Below are 20,414 nucleotides of genomic sequence, written 5' to 3'. Positions count from 1 at the left end.
TGCGTGTATTGAAATAAAAGCTATTATAAGGATTTACAACTTAATTCACTATTTTAAACACACTGCTATTATTATGAACACAAGTGTACATTCAGTTCTTTATTGGTTAGGCAGAATGGTATCTGCCAAATTACCCGACCCAACATGGTGACTTTGGGGTCTTGAGTTTGATTCTCTCATCTTGAGGACACAATTTGGGTTTTTTGAAAATGTAGTGACTCTCCTTGGCAGCCCCAGGCATTGACACAGAAAATGAGTAGCATAGGGTCCGGGTCCCTTCTGTTTGCTAAATAAAGGTGAATTTTTGCCCATCTGGAGAAATATACAATATAAAGAGGAAAAGGACCCATATTTTCCCTATGTAAGATAAGCACCCGGCTCTCTGTTTATGTGATTCAGGTGCCAGATTAAATCACAAATCTAAACACAAAAGCAAGCTTTCATATAGACTACTAAGGTTATTGGTAGATTCTACCAGGCAAATGTAATTGCCTTCTATGAGGAGGTGAGCAGAAGTCTAAACTCTGAGATGGAAGTGGATGTGATCTACTTGAACTTGCTAATGCATGAGATACAATGCCACACTGAATGTTACTGAATGAAGAAATGTTGGCCTGGAACATATTATTTGTACTTGGATAGAGAACTGGCTGTAGAATAGATGGCAAAGAGTGGGGGTAAATGGAACATTTTCTAATTGGACCAGGGTTGTTAGTGGAGTACCGCAGGGCTCTGTACTAGGTCCTTTGCTTTTTTTATCAAGGCGATTCTTTTTATAAGTTCCAAGGTGATGCCACTTTACAGGTCAATTTGACTAAACTGGAGAGTTGGGCAGCAAACTGGCAAAGGAGATTAAATGTTAATAAGCACAAGGTTATGCACTTTGGCAGAAATAATATAAAAATATAAATATATTTATACAGTAAATGGCAGTGTGTTGGGGGTTGTAAGATTTGGGGATTTTTGATGATAACAAGCTGTGTAACTCTAGGCAATGTGTCTGACAATTCCTATCCACAGCAGTAAATGAAGGGAGAATTTCGCTGCATACAGTCAGGTTTCACGGTACACATTTTTTAATTAAAGTATATTGGAGATAGGTTTCTTTTTCATTAAATAAAGTATATATTGGATTTTATTTGTTTGCCTTTACGTGCCCTCTAAGTTAAGTTAACTTGGCCATGGTTGAGCGGAGTTTTGGGTTGAACATCATTGTTTCCAGCAGGATATTCTAAATCTGTTTACTTTTCCCATGGGATGGCAGGGTTGATATCAGGAGGCATCTCAGGGTCACCTTCCCACCCTTTTGAACATGTAATCTCATGGAATTTGCTGAGGATTAGTTACTGTTTTTTGCTCCAGGCACATCCCTGGCTCATCACATTCCGCAGCAGTACCTGTGATCCCAAGGATTCCTGCCAAGGTTATTCCCTGGAATTTCTCCAGCACAAATGTTTTTTTTACTGATTTCTCCAGCACAAAAGTTTACAATTGGTTCTATCTTCCCATGAATGCTTTGCATAATAAGACACTGGGATAATCACATCCCAGACAATGTAAAAATATGATTTCTCACTGGGGCTTTGGGGGTGCGCTGCAGTATGGGACCCCATGAATACGGACAGTGGTCCTAATTGGGCCCCAATGCAAAATCACTATAGGCCCCCTTCTGTAAACATTTGAAATAAGACATATTCTATATTGTTTTTGTTAGCACTCCCACAGCAATAGCCAGGGTCAGACTGGAGCATTGGGGGCCCAATGGGTTCCAAACCTCTGGGGCCCCACGCATGCCGAACTAGAGTTGTCACCTGTCTGGTTTTGACCCGGAAAGCCTGGTTTTTTGAAGGTCCATTCGGGTCAAAACTGGCTGCCCGGTTTTCCAAATTAGGAAAACTGGGCATGATTTCCAGAGATTGACACAGTGATCGCCATAGCCCCGTCCCCGACATCACAGTCCCGCCCCTGTCACATCACTGCCCTGCCTCCGCTCTGTTACGCCCCGCCTCCCTGGATTTCTTTCGGGGAAAAGGTGGCAACCGTATGCTAAACGCAAGCATGCGTATTGTTTTTATGGGGGGGGTTAGTCGATTGAGGAGCAGGTCTGGGCCCATGAGGGCAGGGGCCCACTGGGTTTATTTCCGGTGTCTCGCCAGCCCAGTCCAACCCTGACAGTAGCAGTGTCTGCTTCCTCTATAGTTGCGCCCCTGTCCAAGATTAACCGAGCATTGGCACCATCATGAAGGACCAAAAGCAGTTCCTGCCATGTACTGAGAGCAAGGAGCCCCCTCTGATTTGCAGGTGAGGCCTCAAACATAGTAAGTTAGTTTGAAAAAAGACACACATCCATCAAATTGAACCTATGAACTTTGAATCAACTAGCAGCTAGGCAGGTTAAAATAGAGGAAGGCCCATTTGAAAATACCCCATAAGCCTCTCCAATTTGCCTCAGAGGGGGAAAAATTCCTTCCTGTCTCCAAGATGCAATGGGACCAGTCCCTGGATCAACTTGTACTATGAGCTATCTCCCATATCCCTGTATTCCCTCACTTGCTAAACACCATCCAACCCCTTCTTATACCTATCTAATGTATCAGCCTGTACCCCTGATTCACTTCCCAGCTCTCTCTGTAACACCCCTTTCCCTCCTCTAATCTCATTGGCTCCCTCCTGTCTGCTGGGAGGAGCTACTGGTGAATAAAGCATCCGACCCTTCCTTATACCTATCTAATGTATCAGCCTGTACCACTGATTCACTTCCCAGCTCTCCCTGTAACACCCCTTTCCCTCCTCTAATCTCATTGGCTCCCTCCTGTCTGCTGGGAGGAGCTACTGGTGAATAAAGCATCCGACCCTTCCTTGTACCTATCTAATGTATCAGCCTGTACCACTGATTCAGGGAGACAATTCCACATCTTCACAGCTCTCACTGTAACAAACCCCTTCCCAATATTTAGCTGGAACCTCTTTTCTTCTAATCGGAATGGGTGACCTTGTGTCAGCTGGAAAGACCTACTGGTAAATAAATCATTAGAGAGATTATTATATGATCCCCTTATATATTTATACATAGTTATCATATCTCCCCTTAAGTGCCTCTTCTCCAGAGTGAACATCCCCAACTTGGCCAGTCTTTCCTCATAGCTAAGATTTTCCCTTTACCAGCTTAGTTGTCCTTCTCTGTACCCTCTCTAATACAATAAAGTCCTGTTTGAGTGATGGAGACCAAAACTGTACGGCATATTCTAGATGGGGCCTTACCAGTGCTCTATACAGTGGGACCCCCTCCCCCCGTGACTCTCTGCCCCATTTAATACAACTCAAGACCTTATTTGCCCTTGATGCTGCTGACTGGCATTACTTGCTACAGACAAGTTTATTATCTACAAGGACTCCAAGCTCCGTCTCCATTATGGATTTGCCTAGTGCAGTCCCATTAAGGGTATAAGTGGATATTGTTACATCCCAGGTGCAGGACTTTACATTTATCAACATTGAATCTCATTTGCCACTTAGCTGCCCAGATTGCCAGTTTGTCAAGATCCTGTTGCAAGTGCCACATCCTGGATGGAATTAATTGGGCTGATAATTTTGTGTCATCTGCAAACACTGATACATTACTTACAACACCCTCCCCTAAGTCATTAATGAACAAGTTAAATAAAAGTGGCCCCAATACTGAGCCCTGGGGGACCCCACTAAGAACCTTACTCCAAGTAGAGAATGTCCCATTAACAACCACCCTCTGTACCCGATCCTGTAGCCAGTTTCCTATCCATGTGCAAACGACTTCATTAAGCCCAACAGACCTTAGTTTAGAAAGCAGTCGTTTGTGGGGCACAGTATCAAACACTTTGGCAAAATCCAAATAGATCTACTGCCCCCCCACTGTCCAGTATCTTACTTACCTCATCATAAAAAGCAATCAAATTCGTCTGACATGACCTATCCTTCATAATTACTTACACTCACATTCAAGGCCCTTAATAATGAAACCCCTCCCTATATTTCATCTCTAATCTCCAAATACTCTCCTTCACGAAACCTACGCTCTGCTTCTGATCTTCCCTCACTTCTCCTCTGATCACTTCTGCCCATTCTCACCTACAAGACTTCTCTCGGGCTTCTGCTTTTCTCTGGAACTCTCTGCCACAAGCTGTCAGACTTTCTCCTTCTTTCCAAACTTTCAAGCGCTCCTTAAAGACCCATCTGTTTAAAGAGGCTTATTCAATGTACCTTAATTAATCATTGCTGTATCAAAAATGACAAAGTGTTTATACAATCATAATGTCTCAATTGTACCCTAACCTTTTAGTTTGTAAACCCTATTGTACTCTGTAATCCTTGTCTGTTATCCACCATTTATTCCCTGTTTGCTATAACTGCAGTAAAGCACTGAGTATCTTGACAGCGCTATATAAATAAATGATGATGATGATAAAGCCATGCTGATTGCTGCTCATAATGCCAAACAACATTTTGAATGTGATCCCTTAACAAGCCTTCAAATAATTTGCCCACCACAGATGTCAGACTTACTGGCCTATAATTGCCAGTCTGAGATCGTAATCCCTTTTTAAATATTGGAATAACATCAGCTTTTCTCCAATCCATAGGCACCATACCAGATGAAAGCAAATCAGAATTAGGGGATGGCCTAAAACTGAACTAAGCTCTCTTAGAACCCGGGGTGTATGCCATCAGGCCCTGGAGTCTTGTTTTCATTAATTTGTATTAAAGCTTTATGATCATATCCTGAGTCAGCCACTGACTAGATTGAGCTGAACCATTAGTACAGCTATAAAGTGAGCCTGTGAACTCACACTCCTCTATTGTATACACTGAAGAAAAGAACTGATTTAACACATTTGCCTTTTCTGTATCTGTTACAACCATACTGGTACCGTTATTTAAAGGAGCTACATTCTTAACCTGCATCTTTTTACTATTAATATACTAAAAAAAATTTGGGGGTTAGTCTTAGCCTCAGCCACAATGCACTCTTCATTTCCTTTCTTTGCCTTCCGGATTGCTGATTTACAACATTTATTACAGTGTTTATATTCATTAAATGCAGCTTCTGTCCCAACAGACTTTTAGTTTTAAATGCCTTTCTCTTCTTTCCTATCTACTTCTTTACTTCTATATTAAGCCACATAGGATAATTCTTAGAGCTTCTACATTTACTCCTTAAGGGAATAAACAAGGTAGGACATACCCTAATACCAGCGACCAGTACAAATCAGCACCCCCTGTCATGACTCCAATTTCCACAATGCTTTGCATGCTTCTTTTAACCAGTCTGTTGATCATGTGGCTTCTCCTAAATTTTTTATACACCAGGAGTGGCAGCACAGAGAAAAGCAGCTAGCAGGACCTGATAGGGAACTGAAGCCTGTCTGTGCTTGTGTGACTGCAGGACTGTGATTGGCTGTCCCCCTCCTACTATGCTTCTGGCAGGGACCATTAGGACATGCCCACCCCTCATTTGAAACACAGACAGGGACCAGAGAACATCTATAGGGAGCTCCATTTTAAAGATAATTTTTAGCACAATGTGAAGCCATAATTGCATACAAAATTATGTTTTTTTCATTTATTCTATATGTCTGTTTTAAAGCTTAATTAAGTAGCCTTTTCCATATAAGATGTACAGTATATATGGCTGTAGCTAATAAAGAGGAGTAGGATGAGAAACATAAGCCATGGATTGTCCTGATCTTCTGTATGGATGTCCAACTGCCAATCAGCAGGACTGTATTGGTGGCAGCATGGAAAAATCGTCGGGATAAAAATCATAAACGATTTTATCCCTTAAAGGGCATGTAAAGGCTAGAAAAGTAAAATCCCATTTTTACTTTCTTTAATGAAAAAGAAGCCTATATCCAATATACTTTAATTAAAAAATGTGTACTGGTTTTTATAAGAAACCTGACTCTGTGCAGTGAAATTCTCCCTTCATTTACTGCTGTGGATAGGAATTTTCAGACGGTCCCTAACTGCTGGGCAGAGAAACAACCAAACTTATGAACAGCAGCTTTGTTTGTTTCCCTGTAGAGCAGTCGGCGACTGTGTAGAGATTTGTATTGGATTTTATTTTTGCCTTTACATCCCCTTTACTGTTTCCAACTCCAGCTGCAGGGACAAAGATCATGGAGCCAGATTTAAACAGATAAACCGGGATTCTATTTGGAGGATTATTTTGCTGCAGCCACTGGTTCTGGAGAGTTGGAGAAAGTTTGTATAAAACAATACAAAAACTATAAAATCCACATTAGATTACATAACAACACAGGACTCAGTACAGTCTGTATATTCTGATTATTAATCAGTCTTGCTGTATCGGCTTCTGGCAGATATTATTGGACTTCTGCTGTTTTGATCATTTATGACGATCCCTAAGCAGCCCAGATCACACTGAGCATGTGCACAGTCTTGGTCTTGCAAAGATGTATAACAAAGTTACAAGATGGTGGCCCCCTGTGGCCAACTTTAAAAGCATAAATTATTTGTTTGATTAGGCTTGTGGGGCAGTAAGTTCATGTTTATTATACAAAATACAGCATTTCTAGCCTTATTCTATTTTAGACTTTACTTCCCCTTTAAGGCTCATAGTACTGCAGGCACATCTTTGCCGGTGGCACCAGGATTCCATAACAGGCTTTATGGCCATGTTTGGCCACTTCCTCCCCAGCTGACCCCCAATATCATTATTGCACTAATGCACCCAATTTAGACGCCACCAACTGGCAGGAGGTACAAATTACAGGAGGCCGCATATAAAAAGAGTAATAAAACTTTATTTTTGTAGTGTATAAAACCAGACATTTGCTTTGTCAGCAACACGGAGATAGTGATTAACCTGCTGCTAAAAAATGAGCTCTGAAATCTCTACCTTAAAGCACCGGGTCGCTCCTGCAGCAAAATAAATCATTGCTCTGATCCAATAGAAATCCCGCAGCAACAATACATGGGTTGTACACAGAAATGCTACAGAACAAAAGGCATGTGGCCAGGTTTTATGATGCCGACTCCTAAAAGGTTAATCCATTTCAAGTCGATTGCACCCCTCAACTGCTCAATCTCTGGCTTTGATAAAAGTAACCCGTAAATAAATAAATGAACAATCCTATACAGTCACTGACCTGTTCTACCGAGGCTATTGAACTCCCAGAAAAGCCTTGGCTGGGAGTTGTAGTTTTACAGCAGTCGAAGAGCAAAGTTTAAGGATTAATTATTGTACCAACCAAACTACAAACACTTGTGCAAAATAAAGGTGGAAGACAGCCCAGATAAAGGGGGTGGTAGTGGGGAGAAAGTGAAAATGGTAGAGGAAGGCAGTTCAGAATATTCCCCGAATACTCCCTTAGTTCATTGAGTATAAGGATATTACTTTAAAGAAACATGAACATGAAAATAAACATCCAGTTGAAAAATACGTGCAAGTGATTCCCTATGCAGCTAATGTTAAAGAGACAGGCTCATTCATTTTAGCTTACTGACCCCTTCCAAATGATAGGTGGCAGCTTACAAACTGGTCTCCTTAAAGGATCAGTAAACCTTTAAAATAAGCGAAAGTAAAATTAATGAGGGGGCTATTCATTTTTTATTTTCTTTCTATTCCAAGATAACAAGGGATTTGTGTACTGTTAATATGAATGAATTTTGTTACAACAGCGCCACCTGCTGGTCAGTTTCCCACCAGTCTGACCACCAAGTAGTCAAGGAAGTTGTCAGGAGAAAGAAAGAGGCTGATGTTCTTCTGCTTAGGAAAAGAATTAAACACCTTTCTCACATGTTTCCTAAGCAGAAGAACATCAGAGCAGCCTCTTTCTTTCTCCTGACAACTTCCTTGACTACTTGGTGGTCAGACTGGTGGGAAACTGACCAGCAGGTGGCGCTGTTGTAACAAAATTCATTCATATTAACAACACATGTATCCCTTAATATCTTGGAATTAAAAGAAAATAAATAATGAATGTACATAACAAAAGTGCCTAGAATAGCCCCCTCATTAATTTTACATTCACTAATTTTAAAGGTTTTAAAGGAATTGTTCAGTATAAAAATAAAAACAGAGAAAATTGATAGCCTGTGCAAAATATAAAAAAATTCTTATATAGTTAGTTAGGCAAAAATGTAATGTATAAAGCCTGGAGTGTCTGGATGTGTAATATAATAGCCAGAACACTACTTCCTGCTTTCAGCTCTCTTGCTTTCCACTGATTGGTTACCAGGCAGCAACAAATCAGTGACTTGAGGGGAGGCCACATGGGTCCTATCTTATCTATTTACTCAGTTTTTATTTTAATACTGAACTGTTCCTTTAAGGATGACAATGAGATCCTGCGCACTCCATTAAGATTGGTGACTTAAGGGCCAAACAATTGGATCATCCTGATTCGGCCAATCGTATCCAGCAAAGATCAGGTCGCCGAAAGGAGCAGATTTTTAGTGTATGACCCGGTTTAGAATATGCAATATTCCAAATAAAGGGGGGGGGGGGAGAAATCAGGTTGGGTTCATTGTGGGTTACTTACTGTAAAGGGATCTGCAGTTCTGCAGCTGTCATTGACCTACAACTCTTTGTATAATACGCTGGGAACTTTCTGACTAGGAAACAAAAATGCAAAGTAAACCCTTCTTAAATAAAATAGCTTATAACTAAAGTTCTACTACGACTTGGGACTTGTTACTTATGCCGTGCATTTGTATATACAATGGCATAAACGTAACAAGAAGCCCACACTGAATACAAGCACCCAGCTGTGCCATCTTAAAGGATGAGTAAACCTTTAAAATAAGTGAATGTAAAATTGACGAGGGGGCTATTCTAAGCACTTTTGTCATTTACATTCATTATTTATTTTGTTTTGATTCCAAGATATTAAGGGATACATGTGCTGTTAATATGAATGAATTTTGTTACAACAGCACCACCTGCTGGTCAGTTTCCCACCAGTCTGACCAGCAAGTAGTCAAGGAAGTTGTCAGGAGAAAGAAAGAGGCTGCTCTGATGTTCTTCATCAGAGCAGCCTCTTTCGTTCGCTGACAACTTCCTTGACTACTTGGTGGTCACTGGTCAGAAACTGGCCAGCAGGTGGTGCTGTTGTAACAAAATTCATTCATATTAACAGCACATGTATCCCTTAATATCTTGGAATCAAAACAAAATAAATAATGAATGTAAATGACAAAAGTGCTTAGAATAGCCCCCTCGTCAATTCTACATTCACTTATTTCAGAGGTTTACTTATCCTTTAATCAAAGCAGAGAAATGGGTGCCAAATCCACATGATCATTTTATATATTATTTTATCCTTGCTACCATGATGCCTTAGAAAGGACGTGACATACACTCTTCCAGGCTTGCTGGTTGCAAGACATTTATGTTAAGGCAGCACAGAAAATAGTATCAAATCTACACTCAAACATATACAGAAATACTTATTATTAAATGAGTGATGTGCAACATGTTGCTGGGAAAGACAAGGGCAGGGATTGGGGAAGAGGAGTGTGACTTTCTAACAAACTAAAATAAAGCTAAAAACCCAAAACACTATTGACATCAAACATTTCTGTGCAAAGCTTCACTGTGACGCATGAAGATCCCCCAATTGACCTAAAAGTCCTTTTAACTCTACATTTCTGCACAATTTCTTTGTACATATCTATTAAAATATCTTGATTAAAAAAAAATTACTTTTGGAAAAATACATCCTGGGGGGAGGTAATAAATCAGGGGTGACAAAAAAGAAAATCTCTATCTACACTTTGTTTCTATTTGGTGAAAGCGTTGTGCTAATAAAAAGTACTTGATTGTCAGTGGGTGAAAGGAAGGAGGGAGTGAAACAGTTATAAAGTGAACAAGGCAGCAAGATTAAAGGTGAAATGTTTTTGTTTGCACCCCTGTACAGCCTAATGTAATAGGGGGGCGCTATGTGATAGTATTTGTGATTGGTTTTATGGGTTAAATGGCCAGTCTAAGATCCTCACTCATCTTTGAGTATGGGGGGTTGCCATTTTTTTGTCCCTTAAAGGGCCTAGCACTAAGTTTGCCATTGCTTTTATGGTTAAAGGATAAGTAAACTTTTAAAATAAGTGAATGTAAAATTGATGAGAGGGCTATTCTAAGCACTTTTGTCATTTACATTCATTATTTTGTTTTAATTCCAAGATATTAAGGGATACATGTGCTGTTAATATGAATGAATTGTGTTACAACAGCGCCTCCTGCTGGTCAGTTTCCCACCAGTCTGACCACAAAGTAGTCAAGGAAGTTGTCAGGAGAAAGAAAGAGGCTGCTCTGATGTTCTTCTGCTTAGGAAAGATGTGAGAAAGGTTTCTAATTGTTTTCCTAAGCAGAAGAACATCAGAGAAGCCTCTTTCTTTCTCCTGACAACTTCCTTGACTACTTGCTGGTCAGACTGGTGGGAAACTGACCAGCAGGTGGCGCTGTTGTAACAAAATTCATTCATATTAACAGCACATGTATCCCTTAATATATTGGAATCAAAAGAAAATAAATAATGAATGTAAATGACAAAAATGCTTAGAATAGCCCCCCTCATCAATTTTACATTCACTTAGTTTACAGGTTTACATACCCATTAAGGAATTATCATCCTGAGGTTGGACAACATGCATCCATTCAGCCAAAAAGCTGCAGGTGCAGCTTCTCTGACTCAAGTCCTTTATTTATGACATTTCTAATTCTGCAACAGCTGAAGGGCTGCAATGAGACACCCCAATACCCTACCAATATAATAAGGACTGGCCTTTAACAAATAAAACCATTCAATATCACATTGTCCCCATGTGCTGTTGAGGATAACACAGCAGTGTGTAGCTTATATGACATGAGGATTGTTTCTTTGTGGCTCATTAGTGTTTCTCCAGTTGTGAACCAGGAGCCAATGCTGCAGCGCAGCTTCAGGAGAGACTTTGTCGCTTGTCAGTGTATCGGGGCAGCAGTGTGTGAGAGCGGGAGATTTGTCCTCGTCGGCCATTTGTAGCCAATCTCTGTTGCGCTAGGAAAGACTGGGCGCCGTTAGGTGGCTGGGTTCTCTCATCCGTTGCCTTCTGGTGCAGAGCCATACCCTAAAAGAGATGCAGAAGATTAAACCCACTACAGTACATAGAGCTGATTGTGGCAAAGTATATAACCCTATAGGAATAGCCGCTTACCATATTGTACCAGGCGCTAATAATAAGCTTCTCCTCTTGGTCCCGCTGAACTTTTGTCTTTTCATAGTCAGTCTTAAAGGAGAAAGAAAGGCTAAAAGTAAGTAAGCTTTATCAGAAAGGTCTATATAAATACACCAGTAACCCCTCAAAGTAATGCTGCTCTGAGTCCTCTGTCATAAGAAACAGCACATTTCTTTCCTTCTATTGTGTACTCATGGGCTTCTGTATCAGACTTCCTGTTTTCAGCTTAAACCTCCAGGGCTAGGGCTTGAGCATGCTCAGTTTGCTCCTCTCTCCCTCCCTCCTGTAATCTGAGCACAGAGCTATAAGTAAGCAGGGAGAGACTTAGACAGGAAGTGATGTCACACCAAGTTAAAATGGCAGCTGCTATCCTAAACAAACAGAGAGCTTCTAGAGCTGTTTACTCAGGTCTGGTAAAGCATTCTGCAGAATAAATATAGTGTTCTATCTTGCACCCTTGTTCTAATCTATTGGCAATAAACTGTCTCTGTAGCTTTCCTTCTTCTTTAGGGTCAGGGCACACACTCAGATTCAGGGAAATTAGTTGCCTGGCGACTAATCTCCTCAAACTGCCTCCCGCCAGCTACAATGTAAATTGCCAGCGGGATGAAACTAGGAGCGCTTTGTTTTGTGAAGTCGCCTGAAGTTTCCTTGTGAAGCGCTCCTAGTGCCATTCCGCCGGCAATTAACATTCTGGCTGGCGGAAGGCAGTTTGGGGAAATTAGTCGCCATGAAGAAGAGATTTGTCGCCGGGCTACTAATCTCCCCGAATCTGAGCGTGTCCCCTGACCCTTAAAGTCAATGGGCGTTTTTTCTTATGGAGACTTTTTGTACTAATCCATTAGGGCAGAGACACACTCTCGGATTCGGAGATCTAGTCACCCGGCAATAAATCGCCTTTTCTTCGGGCGACTAATCTCACCGAACTGCCCCCCACCAGCTAGAATCTAAATTGCCGACGGGATGGCACCGAGCACTTTGTTGAAAGTGAAAATGAAATGAAAATGAAATTCTCTTAGATGCTGCCATCTGGCAATGAACAAGGCAAAGTTGATTTAATAAGGCATCTTCTAGACAAGGAGATAGGACCCTCACACAGAGGTAAGAAGCAGAATAATGGACACTCCCAGGTGCCCCTCCTCTCACCTCCAGGTGGCGAATGCGAGTATCTTTTTCCTGTAGTTGGTTCTTCAAGGCTTGAATCTCAGGAGGGATATAGTTCTGCTGCTTTGGGTCTAGACTTTTAATCACCTGGGGAATAAGTACACCCAGCATTAGTTCCCTGAATACAATAAGTGCAAGCAAATAGCATCATGCAGAGGGCTTTCGGGATCAGCTCTAAGACCTTTAATAGGTTCTACTGCAGAGCCTATTGCATGAACCTTAAAGGGGCACTTCACCAACAAATGAGATTCTAAGAGATTTGCAACTGGATCTTCATGTTTCATTTTTTTCTGGTAATTAGATGTCTTTGTCACGGACCCCATTTTCAATTCCACAAATGAGCAGAACAAAACGGTAAACAATTCAAAGACTACACAAAAAAAAGAAAGTGAGAAATGCCTAAGGACATCTAGCCATATTGCTTTCCTGTGTCATTCTACCAGTGAAGGCACCTTTAAAGGCTAAGTAAACTACTAAAACAAGTGAATGTAAAATTGATGAGGGTGCTATTCTAAGAATTTTTGTCATTTACATTCATTATTTATTTTCTTTTAATTCCAAGATATTAAGGGATACATGTACTGTCAATATGAATGAATTTTGTTACAACAGCGCCACCTGCTGGTCAGTTTCCCACCAGTCTGACCACCAAGTAGTCAAGGAAGTTGTCAGGAGAAAGAAAGAGGCTGCTCTGATGTTCTTCTGCTTAGGAAAGATGTGAGAAAGGTTTCTTATTCTTTTCCTAAGCAGAAGAACATCAGAGCAGCCTCATAGGATATCTTTAGATAAGTGGAATCCAGTTAAACATGAAGCCCACTAGAGATACCTGTGAACAGTACTCAGAGGTGCTCACCGTTCTAGCTTTGTCTACATATCTCTTATATCTGTCTTCCATTGCCCTCATATCTTCTTCCTTCTGACGCAGGATCTGCTGTAATTCATCCACCTTACGGGACACTGGCAGAGAGAAAGAAAGCAACCAATCAAACGCTGCACCATTTCACTTTACTTTGCAGTGCAATTGCACTAATTCTGTGGCCTCACATTCGATGGAAAACTCCATGCAGCTTCACAAACACTACTCTTGCTTCATGTATTTATTTATACAAATAAACAACTACACACTGAACAACTAAACATGGAAAAAACATATATATTTTTCACACATGTTGAAAAGTCTTCTACATTTATGCAATTTTTTGTAATTAATGATCACACCGCTGTACACGTGAGCATCATCATTGTGAAAAACTTCAAATAAAAACACTTTGAAGAAAAAAAAAGAAAATACAGATTTATTACTATTGAGATCAGCTTTTGGCTCCAGTGTTTCAATATATTCTCTCTTCTTCTGGAGTTCGGAATGAGCATCGTGTAGCATTTCCCTATGGCACAGCACAAACATTTGTAAGGTTGACATAAAGTTGTGTTCAGAATATGTATATTAGAATAAGTTCTGCAATGTTCTCTAAATGGTTCCCTCTTCCTGTAATAGATCTGTGTCCCTCTGTACATTAGAGTGTAAGCTCTGCAGGGCAGGATTTCTTTTCTCCCAGTGGATCCCTCTTTCTGTACTTTATCTGTTCCCCCTCTATACATTAGAGTGTAAGCTTTGCAAAACAGGATTCCATTCTTCCACTGGTTTCCTCTACCTGTATTGGATCAGTGTCCCAATGTATATTAGAGAATAAGTTCTACAGGACCCCCTTCTCCCAATTGTTACCTCTTCTTATATTTTATCTGTGCCCCTTTGTATATTAGAGTGCAAGTTCTGCATGCAAGATTCCCTTCTTCCAGCTATATGCCCTCACTAAATTAGAGTGTCAGTTCTATGGGGGCAGCAATAGCTTCCCCAGTGTATCGGAGATGAAAATATCTTACAGATGCTCTTCCAGTTTTCTCTTCAGCTGGGAAGACTGGGGAACAAAACAAAGAAAAAGAGAAAAGGAGTGTGGGATCATTGTATGAGATTCGAGCTCACACAAACAGACCAATACAGATGGAGGCCACTCACATCCTCTGCCCGATTCCCCTGCTCCCGGAGTTGTTTTTGCAGTTCCTCCACCTGAGATTTCAGCTGTTTGATCTGCTGCTGCTGGAGTCTAGACAAAGCAAGGAATAACGTCGGTTTTTGAAAATGAAGGAAGTGGAGACACACTACCCTTTTCCCAGAAAAGAATAAAATAGTGACATATGTTCAAGGAAATACTTCCCCAGCCAACCACAAAAATCGCCTATTTTAAGCGGCAGAGGAGAGAGGTCAGAGTTTAATTGTATAGTTCTCTGTTGGTCTAAATGTTCGTTTGGCAGCAAAATAAATATATAAAAGTAATTGTTATAAAAATATCAACAGTCTGTTAAGATATTCAGTCTATAGATAAGTGAGTGATACCCACTAACCTGCTTTCGCTCTCCAGTCTGTTCTTGCTTCGGTTTGATTCTTCCAGAAAATTCTGAAGGTCACAGAGGCGCTCTTGGTATGAGGATTCCTGAGTGCAGAGCATCTTATTTTCCTGCTGCAGCCGAATTACTGTCTCTCTGGTAGCGAGTAAATGTAGGAAGCAGACAAATAACACAGGTAATTAAACATAGGAAAACACAAACTGGGGCCAATGATACTGCAGGTTGATACAAAGAACAGTGGGGTAAAGAACAGCGGTGGAGTCCCTCCCACTGCAGGGTGGTACAGTGACACAGACAGGAGGGAACTATGGGACATGAGTCTGTCCCTCCCACTGCAGGGTGATACAGTGACACAGACAGGAGGGAACTATGGGACCTGAGTCTGTCCCTCCCACTGCAGGGTGATACAGTGACACAGACAGGAGGGAACTATGGGACATGAGTCTGTCCCTCCCACTGCAGGGTGATACAGTGACACAGACAGGAGGGAACTATGGGACATGAGTCTGTCCCTCCCACTGCAGGGTGATACAGTGACACAGACAGGAGGGAACTATGGGACATGAGTCTGTCCCTCCCACTGCAGGGTGATACAGTGACACAGACAGGAGGGAACTATGGGACATGAGTCTGTCCCTCCCACTGCAGGGTGATACAGTGACACAGACAGGAGGGAACTATGGGACACGAGTCTGACCCTCCCACTGCAGGGTGATACGGTGACACAGACAGGAGGGAACTATGGGACATGAGTCTGACCCTCCCACTGCAGGGTGATACAGTGAGACAGACAGGAGGGAACTATGGGACATGAGTCTGACCCTCCCACTGCAGGGTGATACAGTGACACAGACAGGAGGGAACTATGGGACATGAGTCTGTTCCTCCCACTGCAGGGTGATACAGTGACACAGACAGGAGGGAACTATGGGACATGAGTCTGTCCCTCCCACTGCAGGGTGATACAGTGACACAGACAGGAGGGAACTATGGGACATGAGTCTGTCCCTCCCACTGCAGGGTGATACAGTGACACAGACAGGAGGGAACTATGGGACATGAGTCTGTCCCTCCCACTGCAGGGTGATACAGTGACACAGACAGGAGGGAACTATGGGACATGGAGTCCCTCCCCCCACAAACACTCTGGCAGCCATGATCTTCACCTGAGCTCTGCTGGGACAATTTCTGCTGCTAAATTTTCCAAAGGAGGAGAAGATCCTGAAAGCAGCACATCTGCAAGAGTAGAATATATTAGATAACAGCAAAAGTATCATCACACTTTCCATCTGATCATTCTTTGTTATTTCCCTTACAGGATCCTAATACATTTCTACGTTATACCTCTTACAACATTATCATCATCATAACTGTGTAAAGTATACACATTGTTGTCCACTAGGGGGCAGTAAATAAGAGATTACTTGTGTGTTAGAATTACTTTTTCCCTATATGAGAGTGTTAGACAGGGGTGCCCAAAATGTAGAACGTGATATTACAACCCTTCTGGGTACTTCTTATTATTCAGATTTAAATACAATAGCTTGGATAATGAATGTTATTAAAGAGTTATTCACCTCCCAAACATTTTTTTTAGTTAAATTGTTTTCAGACTGTTCTCCAGAAACAAAGACTTTTTTCAATTGCTTTCTATTTTTTATAATTTTCCCAAAATTGAAGGTTAAATTTTAATGTTTGTGTATCCAGTGTTTCAGTCTCGAAGCTCAGTGATCCAGGAGCAGATTCTGAACTGTTACCATTTGCTACACTTAGTTGCTACACTTAGTTGCTACACTTAGTTGACACACTTAGTTGACACACTTAGTTGACACACTTAGTTGACACACTTAGTTGACACACTTACTTGACACACTTACTTGACACACTTACTTGACACACTTACTTGACACACTTACTTGACACACTTACTTGACACACTTACTTGACACACTTAGTTGACACACTTAGTTGACACACTTAGTTGACACACTTAGTTGACACACTTAGTTGACACACTTAGTTGACACACTTAGTTGATACTTTTAGTCGATAAATTTAGTTGACACATTTAGTTGACACAATTAGTTGACACATTTCTCAGCAGTATCTGTGGAGTATCAGCAACTATTGTATCAATTCTAACAGCTGCCTGTAATGAAACTCAGGGATTCTGCTCAGCAGGGACAAACATAACAAATGGATCAACTAAATGTATCAAATTAGAACAGTTAAAGGGTCGGCGACCCCCCTCCCAGAGCTGCTTTAGAAGGAGGAAAATCATCCTTTAAACTTCAATATTAGAAAAAGGTCACAAATAGAAAGTAATTGGAAAAACGTCTTTATTCCTGGTGATCTTTAATATAAATACAAAAATATTAGCTTAATGCCATGAAGTTACAGATTCCACATCAGTGTAAGAAGTGTCACATGTTAATACCCTTACATTTTAAACAGCGGGCTCATTGAAGAACGGAAATGCTTATGGCACAGACACAATGGGGGGAATTCACAAAAGTGGTGATATTGAGACAAAATAAAAGTGGAGATAAAAATGTCGGATTTCCCACCGAATTCACAAACCTCTATCTCCACTTTTGTGAATTTGTCTTTTAAACAGACATTTTATAGACATTTTTTCTGAATTTGTCTTTAGCCCTTACTGCACCTGTCAGTCAGCCATCAAACTGGAAGGGGTTTATTAAACCTTGGAAAATTATACTTTATTTTTTTTCAGGATAACCCGGGCTTTCTAAATCTGCCTATGTGTTTGTGTAATTCCACTTCTGTAACAAGATATAAGGGTCTAAATACAAGAAATGCTATTTTGTACAATATAGGGATTTGTATCAGAAGTTTGTTTTATTATCTTAGGCCAAGTGTCTAATTGCTGCTAAAACAAAACAAATGCCTGGGAGGCTTTACTTTTCCTTTAGATAATATATTCACTGAAATTGCTAATATTGGCTCATTCATTAAGCTAAAACTAGTGAAATAATGCAAGTGTGAGTTAAAAACTTTTTACATATAAAACTGTATAAAATACACTTTTTGTTGTTTAATCCGTTTTTTACTTGTTTTGTTAACGAGGCTTTTACACCTATAGGGTTAGACAGAAACTTGTGCCCTGAGTATAAAAGTGATTTTGCAATTGATCTGGCACATGGGGAAGTTTTATACTGAGCTTAACTCCATTTTTAAAATGTCGGGAGAAAATGTCGTTTAAAATGTCATTTTTGCTCCATATTTATGTCGTTTGAAAGACAAATTCATAAAAGTGTCTGTAATATGTCTTTCTTTCATGAAAAGTGGCAGTTGAGTTGGAATTTAGGCGGATTTCTGTTTGTGAATATGGAGAAAGTATTTTACTCAAGTTTACCATCACGTTTACTCCAAAATTGGGCTCTCTTCACTTTTGTGAATTCCCCCCAATGTTTTCAGAACATAATGGCTGATATGAGCAGATAATCACGACAGATTGCTAGGGGATCCAGTAACTTCCAATATCGCCACAGTCTAATATAACTTTGTAGATGGTTGTGAAATTGGCAAGAAGCACAGACATGATTGAAGGTCTCACCTGCTTGTCCCAGGCAAGTCTGCTGCAGGTGAGAGCAGCGCAGCTCATCATTTGTCTCCCGCAGTGAGTCCCGCTCAGCTATCAGCCTCTGGGGAGACAAAGACAGATAGAACTCCCAAGAACATAAAATAACTTTTCTATTGTGCAAAAACACACAACATATGCTGGCGATGCAACAGAAGTCAGTTCTACCTACGGTAGATTTCTCCAGCCAAAACTTGTAAGCAGGGGCGTAACTATAGAGGAAGCAGACCCTGCGGTTGCAGGGGGGCCCAGGAGTGTAGGGGGCCCAGTGAGACCCTGATTAATTAGCAATTTTAATATATCTTGGTAAAATAGGCCAACTTATAAATATTTTGGGGCCCTAAATTGAATTTGCTATGAGCCCAGTAACAACTAGTTACGCCACTGCTTGTAAGATCAGCACCTTCCTAAACGGATCATCTCCACAGGACTCACCTGTGTGTGAGAGAATGTCTCCATTTCTCTCACAGGTATAGAAAGAATAGCAGTGCAATAGCAGATTTTAGAGAAGGGGTGATTGCACAAATAATAGGCATAAAAAATAAAGAAATACCCTTGGGTTAAAATGAAGGACTGGGAGCTGGAAAACGGGGTTTCTTCTTCTTTGTATTTAATTCATATATTCTTGGCTTGAAAGTGTACACTGAAATATGTTTTGATTTTTTAACACAGTATATGTTTGTTTGGGAGTGTAATATGTATGTGGTCTGCAATTTCGTCTCATGTATGAATTTCTTTCTTGTATGCAGAAGAGATGACAATAAATATGACTATAGAGGAAGGAAACAGAAAGAATGATAGAGGAATAAAAACAGGAAGTCAGTGAAAAAGGGTGGATAGAAAAGGAAGTAGAATGGTAGTGGGAATAAAAGGGAGGTAGAAGCCAATAGGAAATAAAGTGAAAATGAAAGAGGAACAGAAGCTTCATAAGGAAGTAATAGAGGTAGAACAGACGTAGTGATAGAATGTAGAGTAGGAAAGGAATTGAACAATGAATACAACATAAGGATGGCTAAAAGGAACAGTAGAGAAGAAGGGAAGATGGCAGAACAGAAGGGAAAAAGAAAAGCTAAAAGAACAGAAGGAGGGACACAAGGCACAGTAATGTAGTACGGAAGGTTGTCCAACTAACAGTATAGTAGGGAAGAAGGATAGGAAGTGTGACAGAAGGAGGGATAGAACATACCAAAAAGAAAGAAAGGAAGGAAAATAGGTCAGAAGATACAGCAGGAAAGAAGAGTAGGGAAAAGAGGGCTAAAAGGTAGAAAAGAGCTGATAAGATAGAGGAATAAAATGAGGAACAAAAGCTACAGCACATTTAATGGAGGACTAGAAAGAAGCGCTGGTAACTAACAGAAGACAGGATCACACAGTAGAAGACATCCCACTGGAAGTCAATATAACGGAGCATTTTATTAAGAGGTCATTGGACTAAAGACTGAGTATTCTCCCCTGACACACGCCTTTTACATATTATAAATAGGGGCCACATTATAACCACCGCTTTCTTTGTCTTCCTGTGCCAAGAAGCATTGGGCAGTCAATTCAAAATATTACACAGATTCAAATATATTTGCTGGGAGACATGATTGCGGCTTATACATCTACCCTAATAAATGCAGAAATGGAGAGGACTGGAGCAAAGTGGAGAAGATTTATGCTAGCTGTAATTTGCTAAATAACATGGTCTTGTAACTGCTTCTTCCCTTTGAAATCCCCAGTGATCTTAGGAGTTCCCAAAGGCTTCACCACAATGATCTTACCTGCAACCCCAACAGTGATTGTGCACATTATATTAATAGTACAGATGAACATCAGAATAAAGTTTATTAAATTGTGCTAATATTGTTAGGGTGCAATGTACACCTCTCTCTATCTCCATCTCGCTCTCTCTCCAGTGGCGATCCTAGAGGGGGCGGGCCCTGGTGCGTGACGCGCAGCCAGGCCCGCCCCCCTCCGTACGGCCGCATTTGCAGGCATTTTCATTGGTGAACAGACTGCCGGGGGGCCCTGAGGGGGTGCGGGCCCTGGCCCACTC

At 40.9% G+C, this 20,414-nt stretch overlaps 1 protein-coding gene across 1 annotated transcript in view; it reads right to left on the bottom strand.

Moving 5' to 3' along the window:
- Positions 1 to 10,551: 10,551 nt before the first annotated feature.
- LOC108703487 (protein Hook homolog 2-like) overlaps positions 10,552 to 20,414 on the bottom strand; it is a 28,659-nt gene continuing 18,796 nt past the window's right edge. Inside the window, exons 13-22 of the mRNA XM_018239637.2 lie at positions 18,353 to 18,440; positions 15,942 to 16,011; positions 14,773 to 14,910; positions 14,387 to 14,474; positions 14,254 to 14,288; positions 13,675 to 13,757; positions 13,226 to 13,329; positions 12,355 to 12,459; positions 11,188 to 11,259; positions 10,552 to 11,100 (exon numbers count right to left, since the gene is read on the bottom strand). Of these exons, the coding sequence (XP_018095126.1) occupies positions 10,933 to 11,100; positions 11,188 to 11,259; positions 12,355 to 12,459; positions 13,226 to 13,329; positions 13,675 to 13,757; positions 14,254 to 14,288; positions 14,387 to 14,474; positions 14,773 to 14,910; positions 15,942 to 16,011; positions 18,353 to 18,440 (951 nt within the window). The 3' untranslated portion in view covers positions 10,552 to 10,932. The remainder of the gene's footprint in view (positions 11,101 to 11,187; positions 11,260 to 12,354; positions 12,460 to 13,225; positions 13,330 to 13,674; positions 13,758 to 14,253; positions 14,289 to 14,386; positions 14,475 to 14,772; positions 14,911 to 15,941; positions 16,012 to 18,352; positions 18,441 to 20,414) is intronic.

The sequence above is a fragment of the Xenopus laevis genome, chromosome 3S (genome assembly GCF_017654675.1).
Source record: "Xenopus laevis strain J_2021 chromosome 3S, Xenopus_laevis_v10.1, whole genome shotgun sequence".
NCBI lineage: Eukaryota > Metazoa > Chordata > Amphibia > Anura > Pipidae > Xenopus > Xenopus laevis.
Note: the sequence above shows the minus strand (reverse complement) of the source record. Positions and strands in the feature narration are given on the sequence as shown.